The 17908-nt window shown below is 40.1% G+C and overlaps 1 protein-coding gene across 1 annotated transcript in view; it reads right to left on the reverse strand.

Moving 5' to 3' along the window:
• The window catches only part of POU6F2 (POU class 6 homeobox 2), a 371510-nt gene that overhangs the window by 12105 nt on the left and 341497 nt on the right, over positions 1-17908 (reverse strand). The window contains exons 7-8 of the mRNA XM_073329486.2: positions 16406-16612; positions 267-435 (exon numbers count right to left, since the gene is read on the reverse strand). Of these exons, the coding sequence (XP_073185587.1) occupies positions 267-435; positions 16406-16612 (376 nt within the window). The remainder of the gene's footprint in view (positions 1-266; positions 436-16405; positions 16613-17908) is intronic.

Below are 17908 nucleotides of genomic sequence, written 5' to 3' on the forward strand. Positions count from 1 at the left end.
TTTAAGAATGAGGATAGGTTGCCACTTTGTCCACGATTAGGGTAATCAATCAAGGGCTACTACAGTTTTTAGGACCATTTTTAGTGCTGGTTTGGATTTCTTAGGCCCCTTGAATCACAGCACTGAGCAATTCTTATTGGCAAAGATTACTCCAGTTAGCAATATACAGTCCATTATATGAATAAGAAGGAAAGGTAGATAAGGAAGATAAGCAAGAATGGAAACAAACAGATAGGAGAAAGAGAGAGCCAGGGCGCAATACTTACTGCTGACTAACTGGCCAACACTCAAAGCTGAAGAGGAGGAGGATGAGGAGGAAGAAGAGGAAGCCTGACGCACTGGGCTTTGAGACATAGATGCTTGACTGTGAGCCAAATGCAGAAGGTTGGATTGTGAGGCTGCTTGTCCCACTTGCGTCTGGGAGGGCTGATGGAGCTATATGTTAAAATGTAAGAATAAAAATTTATAAATGTACTAGTAATCAGAGACTTTCCCAAAGAAACTGTTGACTCTGAAGGCGCATATAATAACATGTGCAAAGTTAGATGACAAAGGGTTTACTGGGGCAGCTTGAGCTGCGTCAAACAACCACCCTTCCAATTTTGTTTAATATAATCAGATAATTTCTCTACTACTAAAAACTTCACAGGTTCTTTATATTTTTTTTATTGGAATGAGTATCAGAGAGATTCCTGCTACATCCAGCAAGACTCTGATTTTATCAGTATAAGCCCTCACCCTACAACCTGATCCATGAAGACAAGCCCTAATTCCCTATTTAATGTAGTCAATGTAGTTTCATGAAGGTGGAAGGGTCCTTTCAGAGTGGGACCATGGGACTATAAATAAAGGAATAGTCCATTTCGTGACACTAGCCAATGATTCAAAATTATTTGTAATGCCTTATTATTACTTAGTCCACAAACCTGTTCTTTCTTGGTAGCACCCTGTGACACTGCTGAAATCCATTCATGTACCATCAGGATTGGCATTTCTCTCTCTATTTTCCAATAGCTAAGATGTTCCTCAAATATGGCTAGATGCAATTCATATACCATGATACATTATGGATCTGACTCTGATCTTCCACCAACTTTACAATGGTATAATCCTGTTAACTTTAGTGGAGATACTTCTGATTTACACTGGAGGAAGCAAGAGGAGGATCAGACCCTTTCTCCTCATAAATGGACTCTTATGCAGGCCTGAAAAGCTAAAGACCATTGTCCAGGTATGCCGGAAGGAGGACAGGAGACACTGGATGTCATTCAATTAGGCTGCAACTTTATTCCTAAATGTCCAGGAGTACACAGCAGATAAAATTGTACAGTGCAGATAATTCCATAAACATTTACACGTGCCCAAGAGGGGAGGGCTGCTGTCTGTCTTCCCCCTTTACCCATTCTGGTTCCTACCCAGTTCACTGCTGGGACCTAATCCCCTCCTCAAATGAAGGTTAAGGGAGGTTATAAAGGAACAGGAGGGATGACTCCCGGACATACTGGTCATAAGAGCCCCGAGCCCCACTTCTTTCCACTCCTGTAAAGAATACCTTCTTTACCAATCCATTTTATCTGATCACCGTATCCCTTCCCTATGGAGTACCTGCACTAGACATCCACCCCAAGCTTACACAGTGAGCTGCAACATCATAATCTAACTCCCATTTCTTTTTTGCCCGAACTAAACCCCCACCCTGCTGTGGGGAAGGCGAATGCTCCCCCCATGTCGCTTTGCCTACCTGGGGCTGAGGGAAAAATTCCTTCCCATCCCTCTGAGAAAGGTGTGACTGGCATAATGCCCAAGTGGATCATGACAAAACCTGGTATTTAACTACCTCCACAGACAGGAGGGTGTATACTGCTCTGCCTGGTCCGGATAAAAGAGGTCTTTTTCTGTACAAGCGTAGACATATACAGTCCCCCCTTTTCTTCTGGTCACCAGGGGCAGGGATGGGTGAGCTTCCCCACGCTGACCTGGTATGGAAATGCCACTGCAAATCACTCCCTATCCCTTAAAGGGGAACACACCTTTTCCAACAAGCCAGGCAGCACCACCACCGCTTAATGTTCAGTGAGGTCAGTCTGTCTCACTCATTTTACACAAAACTCCCTCAAATTCAAGGGGAGATCTTTACCAGGAATGAAGGTGGGATATATTATCCTATAATATAAAACAGCCTTACTATATCCTAATATTATAGATTTATTATAACCTGGCACAGCCTTATTAGACTACAGTAAAATATCATAATATATCATCTTAAGATAACAAGTCCTTATTATCGCTTTATAACGTATTGATTCTTTCTGTAGGCCTAAAAGATTACAAAAATGAACAAAAAGGACTCATAAGTCATGCTAATTGTTAGCCCTGTGAGAAAATAAAGAACCACTTGGTGTTGTTGAGGAGGAATGAGTTACATTTGAATTTTTAAGGTGCATAAAGAAAATTATTGTTCGATTTTACTGAACAAGTAGCTTCACGTAAGAGGTCTGTTTGGCATCTTTAGTGGCACCCAAAATTAGGAGTACATTCCACATACACACAAAAAGACTGATGATAAACAGAGACACAATTAAAGTACCCAGAACAACTGATACCTGTTAGATGTATTTGTTCTAATTCAAGGTGGTTTACCACCTCCTTTGGAACACATATTTGCATCTTTTTTACTTTTAATGTACTTGTTCCTATTATAGAACAATTCAAAAATTGGGGGTTGGGGGAAAATCATGTTAATTTTTTAATAATTGATTTCATTTACTTGTATAAGTCAGTCTACCAGCTCTAGACTACTATGGTTTCCTTATGGATCGAAAAGCAAAATCATTTCACAGTCCTGAGGTTTAGTTAAACAATTGGATTTTCTCCAAAAAACTTCAAGCCCTATCAGAGTTATACTGGCCAAGGATGTGACTGACATACTTGCAACTTTCAAAGATCTCAATACATCAAAAATACCCGTAAAGATTTTTTTTCAGTTGGGGAGGATTTTGCCTATGGGCAAAATGTCCATGGAAAACCCCCAACATAGCAGAACTACTGTGGTAATGCTGGGAGGTAGGGAAGGAGCTCATGGAGGGAGCTGAATATGGCAGAGCTGGCCATTCCATCCCTTGTGCATAAGCCACATCAGAGCGGTGCTTTCAGGAGCAGTGCCTCTGAGTGGGTGGCTTCTCTTCCAGTCGCTGCAGAGAGGCTGGAGAATTACCCCATATCATATCCATGGGTAGAGGGTAGATTCCATCCTCTCTCCCTCCTGTATAGTTTCCTGCAAACCCCCTGTTTTAATTGTGTGATGGGTGGGCTGCAAATGTCATGCTTAAAGAACAATGATGGTGTTCTATGACATGAAATTGCATTAAAGTACTCTCTGTTTTCACCCACTATAATTTCCATTCCAGAAATAGGACTTAAAGAGAGGTGATGATTAGATTGTGAATAAGGCAGTTTGTTTAACTTTGACTTTTCCAGATGACACAATCAATTCAAGCTAATGCAAGCGTTGACATTTTCCCAGTTTTGGACATGTATGTAAGCCATGAGATATAGTTATGACTATTCTACATTTTCCATCCAAAGACAGAAGGGTGTATAGAAATTGCAGCAGCTGTTGCTGTATGTGTCACTCTGTGTAGGTGGATATAGTGGGCACACAGAGAATAACTACTGTATGCAACACTGATCAGAATCTGGCAGGGATGCATGTTTGTGCTACAGCCACAGAAATAAGATGAACATGAAAAACATCAAAATGGAGCATAATATTTTACAGAAATATGACTGCATTTTCACAAAAGTACATAAATGGAAAGGGCCAGATTATTATCTCTCTTCCCCCAGTTTTACATCAATGGAGTTAGTCCTGATTTATGCCAGCATAAGTGAGGACAGAATTATGCCCATAAAACTGAATTTTGTCACTCAAATGATTGTGTGTGATATTTTGCCACATCTGGGATTGTTGACTGTAAATATACAATAAGGCCCACAGGTGAAATTGGTGATCTTCTGACCTGCACCAGAAAGTTACAGGTCAATTGTGGAACATAAATTGCAGGACTGTGCTATGATTTTGCATAGACTATGAGAGGAGAAGAGTGAGAGAAGAGGAAATAAAGACCAAACTAGGGGAAATAGTCTGCTCCCAGACTGCACACAGAACTGAAATTGACTTTACTTGGAGTATGGACAAAGATCTAGGCAAAATATGGCCCTACAGAAAAGAATGAAAGGCAAGGAACTCTGAGAGAAGAGGAAATAGACAACCAATCAAGAACAGAAAAGGATGAGAAAGGCAACAAGAATGAGGAAAAAGGACAGAGTAGGTGAGATTAACAGGAATGACAAGAATGGTATGAAACATTTAAAAATAAGACTTTGGTAATAAAAATAGAGGACTGTAGTTTTTCTGTTGTAAGTACTATTTTTTGAGAAATATAATTAAAACTGGTCAGAATTTCTTTCCCCCCTGGAAAATTTGACAAAAATGAAAACGAATTATTTTTTGTCAAAGTTTTCCATGGATAAATTGAATTTTTCTCACAAAATCAAAATATGAACTTTCTTGATTCTGAAATGTGCATGGGATGCTTCATGGGAGTTGTAGTTTGGGTGACTGATGTTCCCATTCCCCTCTATAGGCTGGATTCCCTGTTTAGACTACATATCCCATGATGCACCACAGCCTCTCCTCTTGGTGAGGGGAGGTGGTGCATCATGACAGTGTCATGGATATAGCACATCATGAGAGATGAAGTCCAGCTCACAGAGGTGAATGGGAGCATAAGGCACCTGAAATGCAACTTCCATGAGGCAACATGGCAACACTTCAGAATTGAAATATTTCAGTTTTCTGTAAAAATATTTTGGGTTTCAGGCATCCAGTATTTTGATAAAAAATTGAAATTTTCAGTGGAAAGCAGACACTTTTTGTGAAGAATTTCATTTAGTCAAAAACCCAATTTTCCATTGAAAAATAGTTTCAATCAAAATTTTTTGACCAGCCTTAATAAATGTCTATCCCACATTCTCTACTATTAAAGATGTGTTCTATTTATCTTTCCTTTGGGCCTCAAAACTAGTGATACTGTAATGTTATTCCCTGCATAAACAGGCATGGCATTCAAAAACAATTTATTAATCTTGCAGTGCTCAGCAAAACGCACACCCTTACATGCTTGCACCTCACACCAAATCCCACTCACACTCAAACTCAAAGCAGGCACACTCAGACCTAAACACTGTACCCAAAGCCTAAATTTAGCATACACACACCAAGTACAAACACAAAGTATCCCGTTCTATCCACCCTCAGAGGGTCCAGTCTTGCAAATAGATTTATACACATGGAGCTTCACTCCTATGTGGAGTTCTCCACAGGAGTAAGATTTTACACAAGTGGATCTGACTGCAGAATGAAACCCATATTTGACATTTCAAAATATACTTATAATCATCTTATGTCTAGGGAGCATGTTATGGGGGACTCCACAAACACTGCACAGCCGAACAGTGTGTGTGCATGTGCGAAAGTGGTGTGGTCAGAGTCCACACACACATTGTGCATCCTGAGCGTCAAACCTTCACAGGGGGAGAACAGCAAGGCACCGCCACTAGTACAGCCTGTGAACACTCATAGCTGTGAATAGGGCATGCAGATGCACTGGATCCTACACCTGAGTTGGGACAAGGATTCCATCCCCATAGCATCTGCCTACATCCCCCCTGCAAGGCCCTGTTCCTTGAGCTTTGCTTGTGGGACCAGAATTGCACTCTAAGTCCAACTTGTTGAGTTGTAAAATGCAGCCTATGACCACAATAAATCAGGTTGAAGAGAAAGTTGATCAGCAGCCAGATTTTTATTGATGATGTACCACAAACAACCAACAAATTCACTGAGGAAGGTATATGTATTGTGACAGACACAGACTGGTTGGGTGCAGGAGTCTGGCAGAAGGAAAACGCACTGGACACTGGATGACTAGTTTTCTGTTTCCTGACTGACCAAGGCAGGGGGCCAGAGCAGTCAGGAACGTGCTAGAAGCAATTAAGTCAGGCAGACACCTGGAACCAATTAAGAACTGATTAGAAGCAATCAAAGGAAAGAGGCTAATCAGATCACCTGAAGCCCATTCAGAACTGTCTGGGACTAGTTTAAAAGGAAGCCCCTTTAGAAAGGCTGGCTGGTAGGTAGGAGCAAGGTGTGTTCTGGGAAGACTGGGAGAAAGAAGGTGCCCAGTGAAAGAGCTGGAAGGATAATTATGGTCAGGTACCTAGGAGGGGCTGTTTGGGGAAGGGAAGGGCTATAGCTCTGGTAGTACAGGAAAACTATCTGTTGCTGTTGGCAATTAGGGTCCCTGGGCTGGAACCCAGAGAAGAGGGCGGGCCTGGGTTTTCTCTCACTGCCCCCGCACCACAAATACTCCCTGAGAAAGAGGACCGGGACTAAAGAGGGCTCTTACACCAAACCTGTTGACTGGCTGCTGATGAAGGTGGCTCAGTAAGCTGTAACCCTTGCCTCTAGGAGGGGAGAGAAGCTACACTGTGGGTCACAGCAAACCTCTGAGGCAAACCCTAACCACCTAGAAGCACAGGACCCCCACCCCGAGGCAAAGCCGATGCTCTGCCACAGTATGTATAGGTATATATCTGTATACACCCCAACCCCCCATCTAGGATATATATATATATGTCTGGTATAGGTGTGAGTATGTGTATCTATCTATCTAGTTCTCCATCCATCCACACCCATACATACATACATACATATAACTTCCTCATGGAATTTGTTGGTTGTTTGATTACACACACTTATTTTTTGTACAAAATATACTTTTATATGCAGCATTCAGTCTCCTGGCCCACCATCAGTACTGAAATAAAAATACTATTGTGTCAATTAGACTTAAACACATACTTAAGTGCTTAACACAACAGGGATGAGACCAACTAACATGCTTAATATTAAGTTGATTGAAGCCTTAATCTTTCTGTGCCTCAGGTCCCCATCTGTAAAATGGGGATAATAATATTTTCATCCCTCACGGAGATGTTTTGCAGATACAGTATTGGTTGTGACACTCTCAGATACTACTGTGATGAAAGCCATAGGTACATAGATAGGTGACCTTGCAGACTTCTGAAATCCTTAATTTTATTGGAAGGTTACTATGAGTATTTTGTAGCCTTAGTCTACCACATTAAAACAGCGATAATGGACAAAGCTGTTTCTACCCCAAAATTACACTATTTCACCCATGTAATTGGCTGAAGGATTATGGAGAATGTAATTAGTGTGCCAGAGACACAGATGTGCAATAGATGAAGAAATGAGAAAAACTGGTGTCATCGGCATCATCAAGAAAAATCAGATACTACGAAAAGCAAAGGAAGGGAGTGAAGTTAGACTGAGACACCGCAATTTAGTGGTGACATTGAAACACAGAGAAAGAAGAGCATGGTCTTCATAAAAGAACAAAGCAACAAGAGCGCAGCAGAGAAGAAATGATTAAGAGCAAGTTACATTTTAATGTGAGAGAAGAAAACAAGGGATTGCATGGAGTTGTGGTAATGAGGTGGGACAGTGGATGTGGTGGGAAGAAGCTGAAGGAAGAAAACTTTCTTGGCCTGAAATTTGGAATGCAGATGTACAAAGAATGAACACAGTCCCATCTGAGAGCTGTCCTCAGCCTTTCAGCAACAGCTAATTTGGAACATATAAGCAAAAATGACGAGGTGCAGAATATGTAGGAGAATGCTGCCTTGAGCATGTTTTATCCTGTTGGAGTGTAGCCGTACCCCAAGGCACTAGTGCTGTAAGACACAATGAAATATTAAAAGTCCTGGAAGGCACAGTAGACAAGTCAAGACTGAGGACAAGTCAGACTACATACCAGATTTACTGAATCTGCTATGTAGAAGGAAATAGCAAGAAAGTGCATTAAATGCAAAGGTAACTACCTCACCTAAAGCAGACTGGAAAATAACACAGCAGCCTTAGCAGGTACCTCTATGTACTGTGGGCGAGCAGGTGATCATAATAGCACCAACTATTAGGAATATTGTGTTGAAGTGATACATGAATTGGAGCGTGTTTTAAACACAAGTGGTATATTTAGAACTACAGTTCATTGGCCAAGTTCTCCTGTCAGTTACATTGGTGCAACCCCATGTAAGTCAGTTCTTCAGAAAAGAATATTGTGATGGCTGGGGTAATGGTAAGCCCCAGAAAAGACCCCATTATTGAGGTCCTCCAAGTATGGAAATATTTTAGTGTTAACAGGCTGGTAAAACAGCAGCAGCTAAGCAGCTGTTTTTTTGTTTTTGTTTTGTTTTTCTTAAAAAGATGCACTTGTCAGTATACTATGGATTTGGATAAGTCCCTCACAAAAGGCTATTGAGGAAACTAAGTAATCAAGGGGTATGAGGTGAAGGTCTGTCCTGGATTATGAACTGGTTAAGAGAGGAAATACAAAGAGTAGGAACAAATGGTCAATTTTCTCATGGAGGGAGGTTATTATGGATTCATATTAGGACAAGTGTTTTATGATTTTAATAAATACCTGGAGAATACGGTGAAAAATGACCAGGTAAAATCTGCAAGTGACACAATGATGTAGGTTGGTACAGAAGACCATGAGGAACCCCAAAAGGACCTAAGATTCATGGTTGGGGAAACACCATGACAGATTAAATGCAATATAGATAGAATAATTTCAGTGACTCACACAAATTGTTGAGTTCCAAATTAACTATAACAACTCAGGGGAAAAACATGTGTCACAGTGGACAGCTCCCTGAAAACACCTACTCAAAGAGCACTGGTGATCAAAAAAGCAAACAAAATGTTAGATTGTATTAAGAGAAGGACAGAGAATCATACCAAAGATATAATGCCATTATATTGTTGCTGATGCACCTCACCATTATTACTGTGTTCAGTTCCGATTACAGAATCTCAAAGAGGTTATTGCAGAAATGAAAAGGGTTGAGACGAAGGCAATGAAAATGTTTAGGTACATGGAAAGAACTGGTTATGAAGAGAGATTAAAAACATGAAGCCTACAACAGGTGCACTTTAGTCATACCTTTCACAACATTAAAAATGTTTAGAAAGGTATTACTGGTTCTAGTAAAATTCTCATTATACATATAGGCAACTGTATATGCTTAAACTGATACCTTTGAAAACAGTAAAAACTTTGAAACAGCAACTATTTCATGTTTCAGAGTAGCAGCCGTGTTAGTCTGTATTCGCAAAAAGAAAAGGAGGACTTGTGGCACCTTAGAGACTAACCAATAAGCTTTCATGCATCCGATGAAGTGAGCTGTAGCTCATGAAAGCTTATGCTCAAATAAATTGGTTAGTCTCTAAGGTGCCACAAGTCCTCTTCTTTTTGCAACTATTTCATATAGCTTGGAGAAGAAATGGATAGGCGGTGACGTAATAGAGGTGTGTATATATAATGAATAGTTTAGAGCACATAAATTGGAAGCTTGTATTTATTTCTTATAATAGAACAAGATGGCACCCAATGAAATTAAAAAGAAACATATTTACAACTCATAGAAAGAAACAATGTTTTGCACAACACATAATTAACCTGTGGAGTCAATGCCACAGAGTATAATTGAAGCCAAGAACGTAGCAAGATTCAAAAATCCATTAGACATTCCAGTTACATTAGATAGGCTAGAAAGTATATAAGCAATATAAACCCTCATACTCAGAGCACAAGTTCATCACTAAAGGTAAAATTTTCAAAAAGTTCCTAAGTGACTTAGAAGCTGAAGTCTCATTGACTTTTAACTGGTAATTCGGCACTTCTGAAAATTTTACCCTCATTGCCTGGATTTAGAAAAGAAATTCCACTAAGAGTACTATATTTCATACTTGTTCATTGTAAGGTTTCTTGCATCTTCTGCTGATGCACCTGGTGCTGACCACTGTCAGAGACAGGATACTGGACTAAATGGGCCACTGGTCCATTATGCTATGGCAATTCCTGTGTTTCTGTGGCTGCCACTGGAGGGTTTTAATTAAAAGTGACTATAGATTGGTTTTGGCAAGTCTGGTGGCTCTTATGAGAAAGTTGGATGACTGAATTTTAAAATAAAACAGAATAATTTGGACCCACATTCATTTGGGATATAAGCTAGAACTAGGTTCACAATGCAGGAATATATTAATAGACTCATAGAATAGAATCACAGAAATGTAGGGCTGGAAGAGACCTTGGGAGATGATCAAATCTATCCCCCGCACTGAGGTAGGACCAAGAATACCTAGACCATTCTTGAGGAGTGTTTGTCTAATTTGTTCTTAAAAACCTCCAATGAAGAGAGTTCCACAACCTCCCTTGGGAGCCTATTCCGGTGCTTAGCTATTCTTATAGTTAGAAAGTTTTCCTAATATCTAAGCTAAATCTTCCTTGCTGTGGATTAAGCCAAATACTACTTGTCCTATCGTCAATGGACATGGAGAACAAATGATCACTGTCCTCCTCATAACAGCCCTTAACATAATTGAAGACTATCAGGTCTCCCCTCAGTCTTCTTTTCTCAAGACTAAACATGCCCAGTTTTTTCTAACCTTTCCTCAGAGGTCAGGTTTTCTAAAACATTTATCATTTTTTGTTGCTCTCCTCTGGACTCTCTCCAATTTGTCCATATCTTTGCTGAAGTGTGGTGCCCAGAACTGTACACAGTATTCCAGCTGAGGCCAGAGCAGGACAACTACCTCCTGTAGCTAACGTATGACACTCCTGTTAATATACTTCAGACCGATATTAGCCTTTTTCACAACTGCATCACACTGTTGACTCACATTCAATTTGTGATTCAGTAAAACCTCCAGATCCTTTTCAGCAGTACTATGTCTAGCTAGTTATTCCCCATGTTGTAATTGTGCATTTGAATTTTCCTTCCAAAGTGAAGTACTTTGCACTTGTCTTTACTGAATTTCATTTTGTTGATTTCAAACCAACTGTCCTATTTGTCAAGGTTGTTTTGAATTCTAACCCTGTCCTCCTGTCATAGAATCATAGACTATCAGGGTTGGAAGGGACTGTCATTCTGGACACCACCCGCAAATGCTAGGCATTCATTTAAAAAACCCAGAAAGAAGCTAACAAGGTACATACTTGACACAGGCTGCAAAGATTTATGAACAAACTATTTAGGAAATCACTGTTTTCATTATTTGCGCAGCACAAGTTGTGAATATGGTCAAGTCAAATTTCCCTTTTGAATCTGAATAGTCACAAATAACTTTTGCAGTACTGACTCGAAAAGGAACTGCTGCATGCTCTGGAATCTGAAAACTCAGCCAGGTGCCTAAATATGAGCAGAAACATTTTCAGCCCAAAATATAATTATTATTAGCTAAGGAATTGCCTCTTTAAGGGCCAAATTCTGGTTTCAGCTGCACTGGTGTAAACCTGGAGTAACTCCGTGGAAATAAGTAGTGTTCCACTGAATTTACAGTCCTGCGAAGTACTGGCCTCTTGGTTCAACTACTGGCTCTGTCGCCGAACTCCCACGTGACCTTGGGCAAGTCTCTTAAGGGTGGGACTTTTCAATGTGATTTGTGTTCCCAAACCATTGAAGCATTTTTGAAAATCCCAGGGTTAATTTTTCTGTTCCCCATTTGTAAAATGAAGATAATACTTTCAGTCTTCTACCCTCTTCTTGTCCATTTAGATGGTAAGCTCTTCAAGGCAGGATCTAACCTCTTAACATGAGTATGTACAGGGCCTCACACAATGCATCCCTGTATTACTGTAATACTACTAATAAAAATACTTTAACCATGAGCAGAATTTGGTTTTGTACATTTTACATACAAATATGGAATGGGAAAAGTCTAAAGAAAATTTTTCTGAAACACAGCAAAATAGCATGTGACTTTACTTCTATACATGATTTTGATAAGAACATAAAATAGCCCACACTGGGTCAGACTAATGGTCCATAATGGCAATGAAAGGTGCTAGATGCTTCAGAGGGAATAAACAGAACATGACAATCATCCCATCATCAAGTCCCAGCTTCTGGCAGTTAGACTCATAGACTTTAAGGTCAGAAGGGACCATCGTGATCATCTAGTCTGACCTCCTGAAATAAACCCAAACCTCTGGCTGAGTTACTGAAGTTCTCAAATCATGGTTTAAAGACTTCAAGTTACAGAGAAATCACTAGTTACATAGTTTAAACCTGCAAGCGACCCATGGCCCATGTTGCAGAGAAAGGCAACCCTCCCCCCCAGGGTTTCAGCCAATCTGACCTGAGGGAAAGTCAGAGGCTTAGGGACACCCAATGCATGGGATTGTCTCCTTAACCATCTTGGCTAATAGTCATTGATGGACCTCCATGAATTTATCTAATTCTTTTTTGAACTCTGTTGTACTTTTGGTCTTCACAACTTCCCCTGGAAACATGTTCCACAGGTTGACTGTGTATTGTGTGAAGAAGCACTTCCTTTTGTTTGTTTTAAATTTAATGACTATTTATTTCATCAGGTGACTGTTGATACTTGTGTTATGTGAAAAGGTAAATAACACTTCCTTATTCACTTTCTCCACACCATTCATGGTTTTATAGACCTCTATCATATCCCCCCTTAGTCATCTCTTTTCTAATTTAAGATGTTCCAGTCTTTTTAAATTTTTCCTCGTATGGAAGCTGTTGCATACTTATCATTTTTGTTGCCTTTCTCTGTACCTTTCCCAAGTCTCACATATCCTTTAGGAGATGGGGCAACCAGAATTGCATGCAATTTTCAAGGTGTGAGAGTACCATGGATTTCTATAGTGGCACTATATTTCCTATTTTGTTATCTATCCCATTCCTAATGGTTCCTAATAGTCTGTTTGCTTTTTTGACTGTTGCTGCACATTGAGCAGATGTTTTCAGAGAACTATCCACAAGATCTCTTTCTCAAGTGGTAACAGTTAATTTTGACCCCATCACTTTGTATGTACAGTTTGGATTATATTTTCCAGTGTGCATTACTTAGTATTTATCAACATTGAATTTCATCTGCCATTTTGTTGCCCAGTTTTGTGAGATCCCCTTTGACTCCTTGCACTCAGCTTTGGGTTAACTATCTTGAGTAGTTTTGTATCATCTGCAAATTTAGCCACCTTTTTCCAGATTATTTTTTGAATATGCTGAACAGGATTGCATATATTTTTATCTCACAATGGGAAAATATTTAATTAACTTGCAGAGTTTCCTTAACTGCCGAGTTTCCAAGAGGATGGAAAGTTGCATGATGAGTTGAGATTGGCTGTAACCCTATTTTAATACATCATTTTTACTTCATTGATTTATTTTTACACTCTCAACTTAAAAAAATGGTTTGCAATTTTTCTCCCCAATACACTTTAAGAAATTTGAAAATTATCTACCAAATAGAGTATGGGTCTGAGTTTCAAAGATCCTGAATACCTGTGGCTCCCACTGAGTTTAAATGGAGTTAGGTGCTCAGCTCTTCTGAAAATTAGCCTTTATAGCAGAGGAGTAGAGATGAGTTTAACCAAAATGTTGGACTGAAACATCCCTGGCCTGTGGGAAGGTTCATATCTACAGCCAAAAATTGAGACGGGTTCATACCCTGTTATCTGACAGACAACTTCAGTACTGATTTATAGCTTGTGCAATCCCATTTACTTTTCAAAGGGCCCAACTGCCAGTATTGTTACATCTCATTTGATTCTTTATCTGAGCATCAGCACTATCAACTTGTAGGACGAGGTTCTTAGGCCTCAGCTCTGCTCCAATTGTAATCAATGTCAACACTCCACTGACTTTAGTTGGGGGCCTTAGGTAAAAGCTTGAAGAGCCAGTAGAGGGAGCACCTGCAGCTCTGATCTGTAGGTCCGATCAAAATAGTGATTTTTATAGTATTTTTAATATAACGGTAATTTTGTATTCGATTTTTTTTTTTACATTCACACTGAGGAGGACATTCAGCATCAGCTTTCCATAGATTTAAGAAAGGGATTATTTTTGGTGCTGAACTACTCGGGGCAATCCATTGAAATCCTGGAGTTTGACTGAATAAGGTCAGTGGGATTGGGCCCGGAGATGCTGATCTTTTGAAAAATTGTTACTTAAATAAATCTTGAAAAAATATTTGTTATTTCTCCTTTGAAAATAAAATCCCTCAAGGACTCATTTGCTTGCTTTTAAAGATTCGCCTTACTACTCAATAGAACTTGAAGCAAATACATTATTTAACATATATCTGTGTTTCCTTCATTTATTGGTGGGCAGTTTACAGTACTCTTTTTTTTAATTTATATTGTACAATATGTAGCAGATCCTACATACTGACATACAATATGGGAAGACCAGATAGTGGCTCTTCAGCCATTGGACTGTCCCACTGCAACTAGTCGAACCACCTAGCAACAGTTAATAGAGGCACTGTGCTTCTCTCCATGTGAGGCTGACTCCATCAGCACCGCAGAGGAGGGGATGAGGCCCTGCTCCACTGCCATCCGCCCCCTTCTCACCTACTTTGCGGGATCTAGTACCACAAGCAGCTCTAGCTTGAATGGGTTCCTCTTCTGCATCAGCCAGCAGGGATTCCTTAGGAACCTGGCTCGGCAGAGAGTTGTGATGCTTTTTAGACCTCTAACAGGCCTCTGTGCTCCATCGTTGTCCTAAGATCCAGGGATCTCCCAGGGGATCCCAGGAGAGCAACAGTTTTTGTGAATCTCACTCCCTGCCTGCTCCCAGAGGGAGGGAAAGCCCTGCCCTCTCAGTGGGACAAGCAGAAGGAAACCGTGGGATGAAACCTGCTGCATTTCCTAACCCATACGCAGATTTTCCACTGCAGGGGCTCTGGGCTCTTTATATTCCTCTGTTACTAAACATTTAAGGGTGGCATTTTCACAAACACTCAACATTGGCCTAACTCTGCTCCCGCTAAAGTCGATGGGAGTTTTACTAGTGACTGCAATGGGAGTAGAGTTGGGCCAATGCTGAGCACTTTTGAAATTCCTCCCTTAAATGACCCAAAGAGTAGGCTGGCAAAAGAACCCTGTAGCCATATAAAGGTATGAGACCTAAGAAAAGAGCCATCTTAGAAATTCATTAGCTTTTTAAATCTCAAGCTAAACAAGGCACAGTTGAGATTAATTTATAGTTCACTCTATCCTAGAGTTCTCACAAACATGGGACAGCTAATTAGTATTTGGGATAGGGTGTGGGATAGACTTATTGGTGTCTAAAAATATACAGAGATTCAATAACACCACCACCATAATAACTTGACCATTGAAATGACTGACCCTTTCATAATATGACTTCTCTTGGCAATCACAGCGTGATATCATTGCACTGATCTGTTCTACACTTGGATTTTCCTTTTTCAAATGAAAAGGTTTTGGACTGGACAGCATTTGATTCTTTACAGACATGACAAGAACTAATTAATCTTGCCTGTTGAGCATTAGACAATCATGAAGGATTTAATGAACTATAGAATCTTTTCTGGACTATATGAGGTTGCTACATCCATCCTGAAATTTGTGGATTGCATGGTACATTATATTGAATGACATTTTTTCACTGCAACCTTTCCCTTGTTTTCCTTTGTGCATACACTCATATATATTTTAAAGGAGCAAGTTAGTGAATAGTCTCGGTTTTTTTAAAAGGAAAATGAAACTTGCTATATTTTTGAAATGAACTATTATGGAAGTGCCTGCAATATAAGTCACTCCATTCAACTTTAGACAACAATTTTTCCTTTCAGAATAACACATTTCTGGTTGAAGTACTTTGCTCATAAGAGAGAAAAACAAAACTACTTATTTGAATTTTTCCCCCTGCCTGAATGAGTCTGATTATAATTAAAATATACCTTTCATTCCATGACACAGAATGGTAACAAAACAGGGAACTCTGAAAAAAGGCTATGAAAGTGAGTAAGGAGCAGATGATTTCAGAGTAACAGCCGTGTTAGTCTGTATTCACAAAAAGAAAAGGAGTACTTGTGGCACCTTAGAGACTAACCAATTTATTTGAGCATGAGCTTTCGTGAGCTACAGCTCACTTCATCGGATGCATACCATGGAAACTGCAGCAGACTTTATATATACACAGAGAATATGAAACAATACCTCCTCCTACCCCACTGTCCTGCTGGTAATAGCTTATCTAAAGTGATCATCAGGTTGGGCCATTTCCAGCACAAATCCAGGTTTTCTCACTCTCCACCCCCCACACAAATTCACTCTCCTGCTGGTGATAGCCCATCCAAAGTGACAACTCTTTACACAATGTGCATGATAATCAAGTTGGGCTATTTCCTGCACAAATCCAGGTTTTCAGATGGTTATTTCTGTTGCAGCTGCTTTTGAAATCACTGAAGCTATAGATAATTTACCTGTTGGCCTGGTTTGAGTGGTGATAGTGTTATTCCTTGGGTGTTGATCACTGGTAGTATCTGGTTTCCAATGACTGTAGCAATGATCTGACCCTGGGCATTAGTCAATAACTGTGGGGTAATTGGCTGCACTTGAAGGCCCTGAGCTCCTCCTGCTGCCTGATTGGATGGGACTGGATTAGGCATCAGTGGAATTGTTCCAATAATCTACAAGAAACAAAACAATAGGTGAAAATCTACACATAACACAAATATTTATTCTATATTATTACTTGTTTTATATATATGCATTTTATATCAGGTAAACCAAAGACTGTCCTTTTTTCCCCACAAGTTCACTTTTCATCAATTGCTCAATACATTATAGGCTTACACCTCAAAAGTGCTGAGCATCCTGACTCCTATTGATTTCAGTGAGAATTCACACACACACACACACCTTCAGTGATCAGCAAAAAGCAGGCAAATTCTGGCTGACGACTAAGCAGCACAACACAAAAATGCGGGGGGGGGGGGGGCACTGACATTTTGACTAATAAAATGGGCAAAATGTTGCATTTATAAAAAATGACACGGAGCCAAATTTGGAGGGGACAAAGAGAACAGAAATAGCTGCCAAACTGAGTCAGACCGTGTTCCATCTTGCCTAGTATCCTGTCTCCAACATTGGCCTGTACCAGAGCTTCTGGGGGCGTGTATCAAAGAGGACAATTAGGGAGTGATCCATTCCTGTCTTCCACTCCCAGCTTCTGGCAGTCAGAGATTTCAGGTTGCCGCGAGCATGGGGTTATGTCCCTATCCTCCATGAACGTATCCAGTTCTTTTTTGAGCCCCGGTGTACTTATGGCCATCAAAACAGCCCACGGCAATTGTGTGTTGTGTGAAAAAGTACTTCCTCTTGTTTGTATTAAACCTGTTTCCTATCAAATTGGTCAGGTTACTCCTGGTTTTTGTATTGTGTGAAAGGGTAAACAACACTTTTCTATTCACTTTTTCCTCATAATTTGTGATTTTATAGACCTCTATCATATTCCCCTTTAATCGTCTCTCTTCTAAGCTGAACAGTGCTAATATTTTTAGTCTCTCCTCATATGGAAGCTATTTAGGGTGACTAGATGTCCCGATTTTATAGGGACAGTCACAATATTTGGGGCTTTGTGTTATATAGGCACCTATTACCCTCTACCCCCTGTCCCGATTTTTCATACTTGCTGTCTGGTCACCCTAAAGCCATTCCATTTCCCTAATCACCTTTGCTTCTCTTCTCTGAACCTTTTCCAGTTCCACTGTATCCTTTTTGGGATGTGTTGACCAGAACGGGACACAGTACTATAAGTGTGGGCACGCCAGGAATTTATGTAGTGGCACTACGATATTTTACGTCTTTTTTGTCCTCTTTCCTAATAGTTCCTAACATACTTCTAGCCTGTTTGACTGCTGCTGAGCACTGCATGGAAGTGTTCAGAGAATTATCCATGGTGACGTCAAGATCTCTTTCTTGGG

The sequence above is a fragment of the Lepidochelys kempii genome, chromosome 2 (genome assembly GCF_965140285.1).
Source record: "Lepidochelys kempii isolate rLepKem1 chromosome 2, rLepKem1.hap1, whole genome shotgun sequence".
Lineage (NCBI taxonomy): Eukaryota > Metazoa > Chordata > Testudines > Cheloniidae > Lepidochelys > Lepidochelys kempii.